General features: G+C 43.2%; 1 protein-coding gene across 1 annotated transcript; it reads right to left on the bottom strand.

The window, feature by feature from the left end:
- Nucleotides 1–1,976: 1,976 nt before the first annotated feature.
- On the bottom strand, nucleotides 1,977–6,483 carry LOC144687351 (serine/threonine-protein kinase pim-3-like). Its single transcript, XM_078553339.1, has 6 exons — nucleotides 6,345–6,483; nucleotides 5,884–5,990; nucleotides 5,713–5,763; nucleotides 4,828–5,191; nucleotides 3,586–3,762; nucleotides 1,977–3,423 (listed from the first exon to the last, which is right to left on the bottom strand). The coding sequence occupies exons 1-6, from the start codon at nucleotides 6,430–6,432 to the stop codon at nucleotides 3,239–3,241; spliced, it is 972 nt and encodes a 323-aa protein (XP_078409465.1). The 5' UTR covers nucleotides 6,433–6,483; the 3' UTR covers nucleotides 1,977–3,238.
- Nucleotides 6,484–9,891: the final 3,408 nt, after the last annotated feature.

The raw sequence follows: 9,891 nt of genomic DNA, 5'->3' as shown, positions 1-9,891 counted from the left end.
AAGAATCCTTCCATCCCCTCCCCACTATTCCCCAAAGAGGAAAAAGTGTGAAGATGTGTTTAAAAAGTTATATAACGCTTTAGTCAGACCCCCATTTGGAGTACTGCAATCAGTTCAGAGCTTTCACCTCAGAAAGAATATATTGGCCTTGGATGGGTGCTGTATGAATTCACCGGAATGATCTGGAAGTTAAAAGTGTTATATGAGGAATAGGTTAAATAAATTCATAGAAGATTGATAGGGAAATCCAGAACAATGGGGGTCATAATCTTAAAACTAGGGTCAGCCTATTCAGGACCAAAATCAGAGAACATTTTTTTGCATAAAGGGTAGTACTCTGGAACTCCCGCCCTCAAAAAACTGTGGGCGTTTGGTCAATTGATGCTTTTAAAACTGAGATTGACATTTTTGATTTTTAAGGGTATTGAAGGATATGAAACTAAGACAGGCGATGGGAGTTGAAGTGTACAAAAGCTATGATCTAATTAAATGGTGGAGCAGGCTGAAAACAGTATCACTTACTCCTATTCCCCTACAACAGAATACAATTTTGCTTTCAAAGAAGCACCTTTTTAGTGAAGTCAGTGACAATCCAAGGGGTAAGTCAAACCACACCATTCTTGTGCCTCTTTTGAGTTATAGTACACGATAGCAAGTTTCATTGCTGAAATGTGGTAGCAAACTAGCAAGAGTGCCAAAATGCAATTAACCTGGGGTAACATCAAATGTAACGCTGGTATCCATCAATATACTTCATGTTAAAGATTTAATTTTTACCAAATAGCCTAGATTATGATGTATATGTGGTACACATGCATGATTTATTATGTCCAACAGTAGAAATTTGTATAAGTTTAGTGTATGGGGTGACATCGAGCCATGACGTTCAACAAGGTACAAGTTTGATGCAAGGCTGTGGAGTTAACTGATCCTAGCTGTGTTAGATGAGATTCACAACTGGCTTAATGCAGTCTGAGCTAGGGGAGGGGGGAAACCAATCAGCCAGTTTCCATCTGTGACCACTCAATGACGATTCATGCTACTGATGTTGAAGAGGTCAGCTTAGCTGCAATGTTCCTACTTTAGGTAAGGTGACAGAGGTGCTGTGCAATTATAGTGCAGCAATTGGCACTAACCTCAAGTCAATTGATAAATGTCTTGAAAATTGGCTTGGTGAAAAGGGATATGTAATTAACAATGGTCTGGAACAGATCTTCCCAGACGTGAAGGTGCATTATAAAGCCCAGATAAGAGGGGAATTTGAACAAAAAAAAATTCACAATTTGTTGGAATTAGATACGCAAGTTTTAAACTGCTTAATATATTTCCACCATGTAAACAGCAAAGCTGTTTTGTGATGTGTGTTTTGATTGGCTGTAATAGCACCACCTATAGTATGCAAGCACTATTGCAGTTGGCATTTTTTTTTGCAGCTAGTGATTAATGGGTATCAGAGCTCTTAAAATCTTCCAACTATTACTGGCAGAACACATCTCAGGAAATAGTCTAATTTCTGCTCCTCTTAGACTCAAAATAACCAAATTCAGGTCTCATCTTATCCCTCCTCCAACCCCACAATTACAAATAGTGGAGCTCTCAGTTGAACTACAATACATGGTTGTAGCTTGGATACTGGGTTTACAGTCAAATGTTTACTTTAAGCTAGTGAGGACTTACTTTTTGTGTAATCTAATTCCAGGCAAATTTAATCTTAGGCCTCTTAAAAAAAGGTGTAAACTGGCTCCTGATGTATAGGATAATTTCAGGACCTGATATTTCTACTTAAAAGAAGCCACAAAGATGTGTACTTTTACGAAGATCAGCTCTCCAGGTTTTAAGACTGTTGGCTTTTTACACACTTTAGCAGTGATAACAGGTGACTCAACATGCACGAGTGGATGAACAACTTGTAATTAAGTAAATTGAGTGTAAAAGTAACCAGAGAACACCTTCATTCATTATTCATTGACACAACCTTATGTACAAAAAGTGAACTTTAATTGAAATGCTTGTATAAAAAAATATGTTCTCCATCCATCATTTATTTCACACAGCTAAATTGGAAAAAAACTCCCAAATCCAAGCTGCATAAATGCAACTAGATCTAGTGCACAAAACACAGCTATTGAAATAAATTAAAAAAGGTCGACTGCCACTCTACCTTCCTAAGCCAATGATGGAGACTGTACAACTTCAATAATTTAAAACTTTCAAACAGTATTACTTTACACTTCTAATACAAACAGCCATGTAGAATCTTGGTTAAATACCAAGTTAGAGGAAAATAAAATCCATCTGTTGCCCTTTTAAAAGGATAGCTTTTGGACATAAGCTTCCATTCACCTTCCACTGGCATGACAAATCCACTAAACCTGCATGGTATTTAAAAAAAATGCAGAAAAAACAGGAATGCAGAAATATACCATAGACTAACCAAATTGGTTGGTGTCATGGAAGCAGAACAGTGTTGGAAATTTTCTAAAATAAATTAAACAAATAAATAGCCACGTGAAATTTGTGGACAGTCTAACTTTTCAGAATACAAATAAATAAAAACCAGATTATAATACATAATGGAACAATTTACATTTCATACAATATACAGTCTTGAAAGTGTCCTTGAATTGCATTGATTGTGCATACAACCATGCCCCGACATGCCTTGGCCACATACAAATAAAACTCGCAGGTTGATGGAAGAGGAGAGAGACTCAAAAAAAGGGCCTTCTGCCTAGTGGTTGCGATGGCTGGAAAAATAAAAGAAAAACCAACATTGCTGACAGACAAAGTTCTTGACATCCCTGTACACACCTTTAGCTGTGCAGGCTGAAGTGTTCTGAGCAGCAAAAGATAGAAGGGGAACAAAATGTGTTCAAGTATTCCATCACCAGTGAATTAAAGCAGCTTTCAAAAGGCACTCAGAAAGCAAAGAACATTTAGTCCAGGCTCTATGAGAGCAGAGTTTGCATTGTTTGGAGGTCACTTTTTGCTAAAAAATAAAGGTCAGTCATTGCCAAGTACTGGCCTGCTTTTCCCAAACTCTAAAGTTCCCAAAAGAAAACAAAATAATTAGTTCAGAGCAGTAACCAGCAGTCAGATTCCACCCACCACCCACCCCCACCCCACCCCACAGGATTGGATGTCAAATCAACTATCATCCCCTCCCACATCAAGCTGGTGGCACCACCACAGGGTCCTTTAGTGTATAGCTCCCCTCCTGCTGCGAGACATTGATAATTCACAGGCTCTCCTTGCTTGAACTTGTGCTCGAGTGCTCATGGCCTAGGCTTAGCAGCCTGATGTCACAGTCTTCAGTTTTAACCACTTCTGCCTTTCGCATCCAAGCATGATCAAAGATCTGTTCAAGCATGGGTCTCTCAGAAGGCCTCAAGGCAAGGCACCACTTAATCAAATGCTGACATTCTGGGAGGAAAAAAAAAAAACACAAAATTAGCCAATGCTTAAAATATCAAAATTCAATTAGGTTCAACAGAATCAGATCAGAAACTATATAGTTAAATTAGCACTAAAGCACTTGGGGCACACAAAGGTGTTGCGTTAAAGCTTCTTTGTGAAAACACTTACCAGAAGAAATTCTCCTCCTGAAGTACACTTGGCCACGCAAGATTTCTTCATCTTGTTCAAAAGGGATATCCCCACACACCATGTCATATAGCAGCACTCCCAAAGACCACACAGTGGCTGATCTGCCATGGTATCGATGGTAACGGATCCACTCGGGAGGGCTGTACACTCTTGTGCCTGGAAAAAAGCAAAAATTTAATTCAAAACCGGATTTCAACCCAAAGGCATTTTGGAAAGCTAATTACATACTAGAAGTTCTAAAGCGATTTAGGTCTCCATATTATATAAAGAGCAGCCCTGGTTGCTGTACAGATCAATTCCCTGCAGTGAGCCAGTCAGCTGACTCCTTTGTTTACAAACGTGAGGAAGCCCTCACATGGTGGGATTCCGCACAGCAGGAAAAACAAGAGGAGTGATTCTAACCCAGAAAATGGAGGGAAGGTAAAAAAAAGGGAGCAGGAATCGGGAGAGAAAGAGGCTCAGCAAAAAAAAAATTGAGGGGAGTGGAGAGCAAGGATCAGAAAGAGAGGAGAGAGAAAAAAGAGACAGAAGAAGAGCAGTTTGAGGCTCAGTGAAATGAGGAACCTTCACTGCACCGATTGATAAGAGACTCCGGTGGTGCTCGGAAGCCGGTTTGGAGCGGTTTGGAAACGTGGAGAGAAGTCCCTCAGCGTCAGGCTGAAAAGGAAAAGGGAGGGAGGGAGGGAGCGGTGTTATTCTGAGCATTGAATTGATGAGTGCGTGGTTGGCCATGGAGTGACTAGGCGGGGTGGAGCCAGGTCTGTGCGAAATAAAAAACACACACACACACCGCAGCAACGGATTGAATACGGGAAGAGCTCGAGTTTCACAACAAGGTGAACAAGGTAAACATCGTACGGCTCCTGGAAATCATTGTAAAAGGTTTTAGAGCTCATCACTCCTGCAGCCTGGGACTAACCACACACCCCCCCACCCCAAAAAATAAAAAGCAAAACTGCCAAAGCCAGAATAGGATTATCTAGATGATCACAAATGCAGAAAAGATACTGCATCTCCGCCCACTCGGGTTTTTTCTACTAAAGCACTAAGAAGAATCAAATTTTAAAAATAGGTACAGGTTGGAGTTAATCTCAGGTGATCAGCGAGAGATCGCTGATATAAAAGAGCTGGGTTTCACTGGCTCTCGCCACGGGAGAAGGCAGCAGTTGTAATGCATTAAAAAAATAAACTGGTTTGGAGCAGCCCCGAATGGTGCATTACCGTCAAAATCGGTGTAGACCGTGTCCTTGAGCAGCGCCCCTGAGCCGAAGTCGATGAGCTTGAGCTCCCCGGAGCGAAGGTCCACCAGCAGGTTCTCGTCTTTGATATCCCGGTGAACCACTCCGCAGTTGTAGCAGTGTCGGACCGCCTCCAGGACCTGTCTGAAGAAGACCCGGGCCAGCTCCTCCTCCAAAGCCCCCTTCTCGGTGATAAAATCAAACAGATCCTTGACCAGCTCCGGCCGCTCCATGATCAGCAAGAAGCCGTCCCCTCGCTCGTACCAATCCAGCATTTTGATCACCCCTCGGAATCCTCCGGCCACCTTCTTAAGCAAGACAATCTCCAGGGGCACCAGACTGCCATTCTACAGCGATAAAAACAGGGGATTGGCATGGGGGGGGGAAGGAGAGAGAAGAGGGGGAAAAAAAGAGGGAAAATGTATAAATGCCGCTTGTAAAATTGATTTGAGACACTAAACTCACGCCCCCTACATACAAAATATTACGTGTCCTACTGTCTTTAGAGAAAAATGTCAGTGTTCCCATTAAAAGAACTGCATGTACCACTAGAATCACTCCCTCAAAACTTGGCTCACTATTTCCAACATTTGCCCCTTTGATCTGCTCCGTTAGTGTTGGCAGCAACGCCGTCCTTAATCAACCCCCCCCTCTCCCCAAAAAAAATTAAGAGCTATCGAAGTTTAATTTACAGCTGTTCAGCTTTTAATTGATTCAAATTCGATTACATTGGCAAAGAGCCGGGTTAAGAGAAACTATCGATTGCAGAGTATCATCTACAGCCAATATATTCCAATGTGTTCACGATACGCTCCATCCCCAATGTTAAATAACCATTGTAAACACAGGAGAAAAGCGCTTTACTTACCAGTGAGCCCCACTCGGTCACTCGCTCTCTGGCTACATGTTTGACAGCGACCTATAAAGGAAAGCGCAGAAATGAGTTAGTTGGCGAGGAATTAATGCGGGGGTGGGTACAACTAAAAAAATGTTTTAACATGCAACATAGCGCGTTTAGGGGTCGGGAAGGCAGACTCACCGGGAGCCCATCACTGAGCCGCACTCCACTATAGACAGTGCCGAAACCTCCGCTGCCCAGCACTGCCCCGATCTGATAGACTTTCTCAAAAGGCTCTCGCTCCTTCACTGCATAGGAGGGGGGAAAAAAATATATATTTTACTACAAGGGAGAGAAAAGAATCCGCACTCAAAACTTTTATTTTAATCCCTCGAAGCTAAACACTAGTTTTTTTTTTAAAAAATGCCAACTCGTGTAAAATTCACCCACAATACAAGCCCATACATAACAAACCTCAAGCCGTTCCCAAAACATTAGAGTGCTAACCAGTAAAATGCACCATTCCCAAACAACCCTGAGCTATAAATACATTTGTGCATAGACGGACGTAAATACATACGACATATTATTTATATACAGATGCATATTAAATATACAATAAAAAGCTAGGGGAGGGGGAGGTGATGAACAGGAGCTGTTACCTTGCTGCAACTGGATTTTAACCGGTAAGTCCATGCTACTTGGGCTGCAAATGTGAGCAAACGATCCAATCTTCTTGGAGAGCAGCATCGCAAAGTGGAATCCCCGCCGTCCAGAAAAGCTTTTTTTTTTGAGAGAGGGGTGGGATAAAAAAGGAAAAGAGGGAGGGGGGTGTGTTTGGAGTGGGGAGGGGAGGGGAGGGGGGGTTGGTTACTCTTCCAAATTACAAAAAAAATGCAACAAAAAAAATAAATAAAATAAAAGCGGGGGCACTAATTGAAAAGGAAAGATGCTCAGTAACTCCCCGCACACAGTCCGGAAAATAAAAAGGATTTAAGGGGGGGGGGGGAAAAGGAAAAAAAATTTTTGCTGCAAGTCGAGTAAATCCCGATGTAAAAATGTGTGTTTGACTCCTTCAGTCTCTGCCCCAAACACACACACTCTCTCTCTGTGTCTGTGCTGTGCCGCTCCCTGGTTTGCAGTTTAATGAAAGTCAGAAGCCGCCGAACTGCTGCTGGTCTCTCTCTCTCTCCCTGCCTCTTCCAGTCTTTTCTAATCTAAATGAGGACAAACCAACTTCTCAACTCCTATAGAGAAAAACGGCAAGGGCGGATCTCTTGGCACTGAGGAATCAATCCGCTTCATTTACAAACCCTTTAGTTGTGTAATCAGCCTCCCCTCGGGGGTGGGTGGGTGGGGGGAGGGGGTGGGGAGAAATAGGCAATGCAGGATCAAGCAAGCTGATCCAACCCCCTTCCCTCTCTCCCTCTCCCTCCCCACTTTTCTGGGCGGCTCCCACCGGCCGGCAGCAAGCCGCGCACTATTTCTCCATAGTACTAGACGGTGTGAGGGTTACAGTGTCTGAGCGCGGTGTGCTGCGGCCTCGCTCGCGGCGCTGAATCGAAATGGGAGGGGGGGGGGGGAGAAATGCCGGTTCATTTGCATAGCGTGGGGATCCCGTCCAATCCGCGGCTGGCTTTACGCCCCCGCTCTTGGCGGCGGCAGCCAATGGGCGGCGGCTCCGTTTGAATGCGGCCAATGGGAGGCGCCGAGGGCGGCTGTCAATCACCGAGCGAGCAGAGCTCAGAAAGCTCCGGCTCTTGGCGGGAAATCCAGGCCGCTTGTTGTATTTATTTTTTTTTCCCTCTTGCCGCCCGAGTGCTTTGTACAAATCCTGCTGATTATTTATAGTTCGCATCGAATATATTATTTTCCCCGGGGTGGTAAGGGAAAATAATATATCCGATGCGAAGTATAAATTTGTATCGTGGACAAATTGCACGCACTCACAAATTGCAATTCGTGCTGCTTAGCTGCAGCAGAGCAGTTCTGCAGATTAATTGCTACTCTTCGGCGATTTGCTGTTTTTTGCCCACACGAAGGCGCGCTAAAAATTGTGTTTTTTTTTAAATTTAAAAAAAAACTAAAAATAAAACGAGTTGAAAATTCCTTTCGCTGAGTGCAGCATGAAAAAGGGGAAGGGTGCAGTTGACGCAGCGCTGCAGACACAGCGGCTGTCCCGGATTCCCCACCCCTGGTTAGCTCTGACCTGCTTTCTCTAGTCAGGGGCTGTTTCCACATTAAACAGGTCAATGTGCAAAAGCAGCAGAGGGCGCTGGATGTGGCAAAACCATTGCAAAACCTCATCAGCTCCAGTCAGGTTTATTATGCTTATTTTTTTTAAAAAAAAGGTCTACCTGCTTTCCATTGAGTCCAATGCTTCCTTCAGCTAACATGTACACGTTATAAAATATAATTTTGCAATTATGTCTGCCCACGTATTATTTGTTTCTCTTTTAAAAGTCAGGGGCTTCCCCTTATTGACACCTTTCACCCACTGCAAAAAAGCAATTTTTTTAGGGGGGAGGATGGGGGTGGGGGATGTTCTATTTATTAGCTCCGACGCAGTTTTCCATGATATTACAGGTTTTATTGGCCGGAAGCTGTCCTCTTATGGTGTCAGGGTAAAAGAATTGTTACAAGGTTTCACAGTGCAATGTTCACTCGTGTCAGCCCGCCCCTTAACCCCCCCAGCCCAACCGGGGGGCGTGGGGGAGGCAATGCTGGTGAACAAAATATGGTCAAGTTCGGTGTTAAACACGACTGTTATCCCCCCAACTTACCCTCCAGAAATCAGTCAGATTGATTTGCTTGCATGTTGACTGTTCTAACAGCCGTTCACACCCATCCAGCTGCATCACTGGACTTTGAAATTGAAAGGCGCTTTTGAAATACATACCTTTGACTAACAATAATTACATCAAACAGAAAATGGTGGAAAAACTCAGCAGGTCTAACAGCATCTGTGGAGAGAAAAACAGAGAGTTAACGACGATTTAACTCTGTTTTTCTCTCCACAGATGCATTTTCTGTTTTTGTTTCAGATTTCCAGCATCCGTAGTATTTTGCTTTTATATAATTACATAAACCTTCAGTTAGTCACTGCCTATGATTGTTTTGGCTTATTCCCGGACAGAATCTATGTTGCTCTCTTGTTCATTGCTGCCAGTTTGCTTGTGTCTCACCATTTTAAGGATATTTTCAGCACCTTGCCGAACGATTACCCAAGTAGATGCTTTTCTATATCGAATTTAACGCATAAACAATGAATTCATTTGTGTTTGAAAATGCAGCTTGTGATGTCTTTATTTCATGCATGAACTTTGAAAGATGCATTAGTGTTGCTGCATAAATCACCCATTAGTGTTCATTTAAGGAAACCCCTCCGTTGCCACTCCAAAAGTATGAGGTGCAATATGAAGAGTTGGGTGGACTGCAAAATTATCTTTTTCCTAATGCAAGTTGGCACATTATAAAGTAAGAAGTAGCTCACCGAGCTGGTAAAGGATTGACAATGCTTGTAGGTTGTGTAATCAACACCGGGAGAGGATTATCACTGATGGGAGTAGGTGAGCTTGACTGGCAGGTACCTCAGGGATTCTTAACTATAAGCTTCTGTTCAGGAGGCAAGATTTCTATCATTAATTGTGTTTGCGGAGAGTACGAGCATCATTGTGGATTTTTACTATTGCTAGCCCCTATTGGAGTCAGAGTCATTATGACACAGAGGAGGCCATTCACCCTATCGAGTCCATGCTGGCTCGCCATAGAGTGGTCCGGTCAGTCTAATTCCCCGGTCTATCCCCATAGCCCTCCCAAGTTTATTCCTCTCAAGTGCCCATCCAATTTCCTTTTGAAATCATTGATTGTCTCCTTTCCACCACTCGCGTATGCTGAGTTCCAGGTCATTACCACTCACTGCGTAAAATGTGTTTCCTCACACACCCCCAATCCCTTTCCCAGCTTTATGCTGTATCCCCTTGTCCTTGTACCATGTTAATGGCAACAGCATTTCTTTGTCTGCCTTATCTTGTACACTTCTATAAAACCTCCCCTCAATCTCCTTTGCTCCAAGGAAAACAGCCCCAGATTCTCTAACCTAACATTGTAACTAAAATATTTCATCTCCGGAACCATTCTGGTAAATCTCGTCTGCATCCTCTCAAGGACCTTCATGCCCTTCCTAAAGTGTGGTGACCAGAACAGCAC

This window comes from Cetorhinus maximus, chromosome 12 (assembly GCF_964194155.1).
Source record: "Cetorhinus maximus chromosome 12, sCetMax3.hap1.1, whole genome shotgun sequence".
NCBI classification, from domain to species: domain Eukaryota; kingdom Metazoa; phylum Chordata; class Chondrichthyes; order Lamniformes; family Cetorhinidae; genus Cetorhinus; species Cetorhinus maximus.
The sequence above is the reverse complement of the archived record's forward strand: the minus strand, read 5'-3'. Positions and strand labels throughout refer to the sequence as shown.

Coding starts and splice junctions, on each gene's coding strand:
- LOC144687351 (XM_078553339.1), bottom strand. CDS start 6,432: ATGCTGCTCTCCAAGAAGATTGGATCGTTTGCTCACATTTGCAGCCCA. Junction 5,192..5,712: donor TGACCGAGTGGGGCTCACTG/GTAAGTAAAGCG, acceptor TTATCGCTGTAG/AATGGCAGTCTGGTGCCCCT. Junction 3,763..4,827: donor GGTCTACACCGATTTTGACG/GTAATGCACCAT, acceptor GCTTTTTTCCAG/GCACAAGAGTGTACAGCCCT.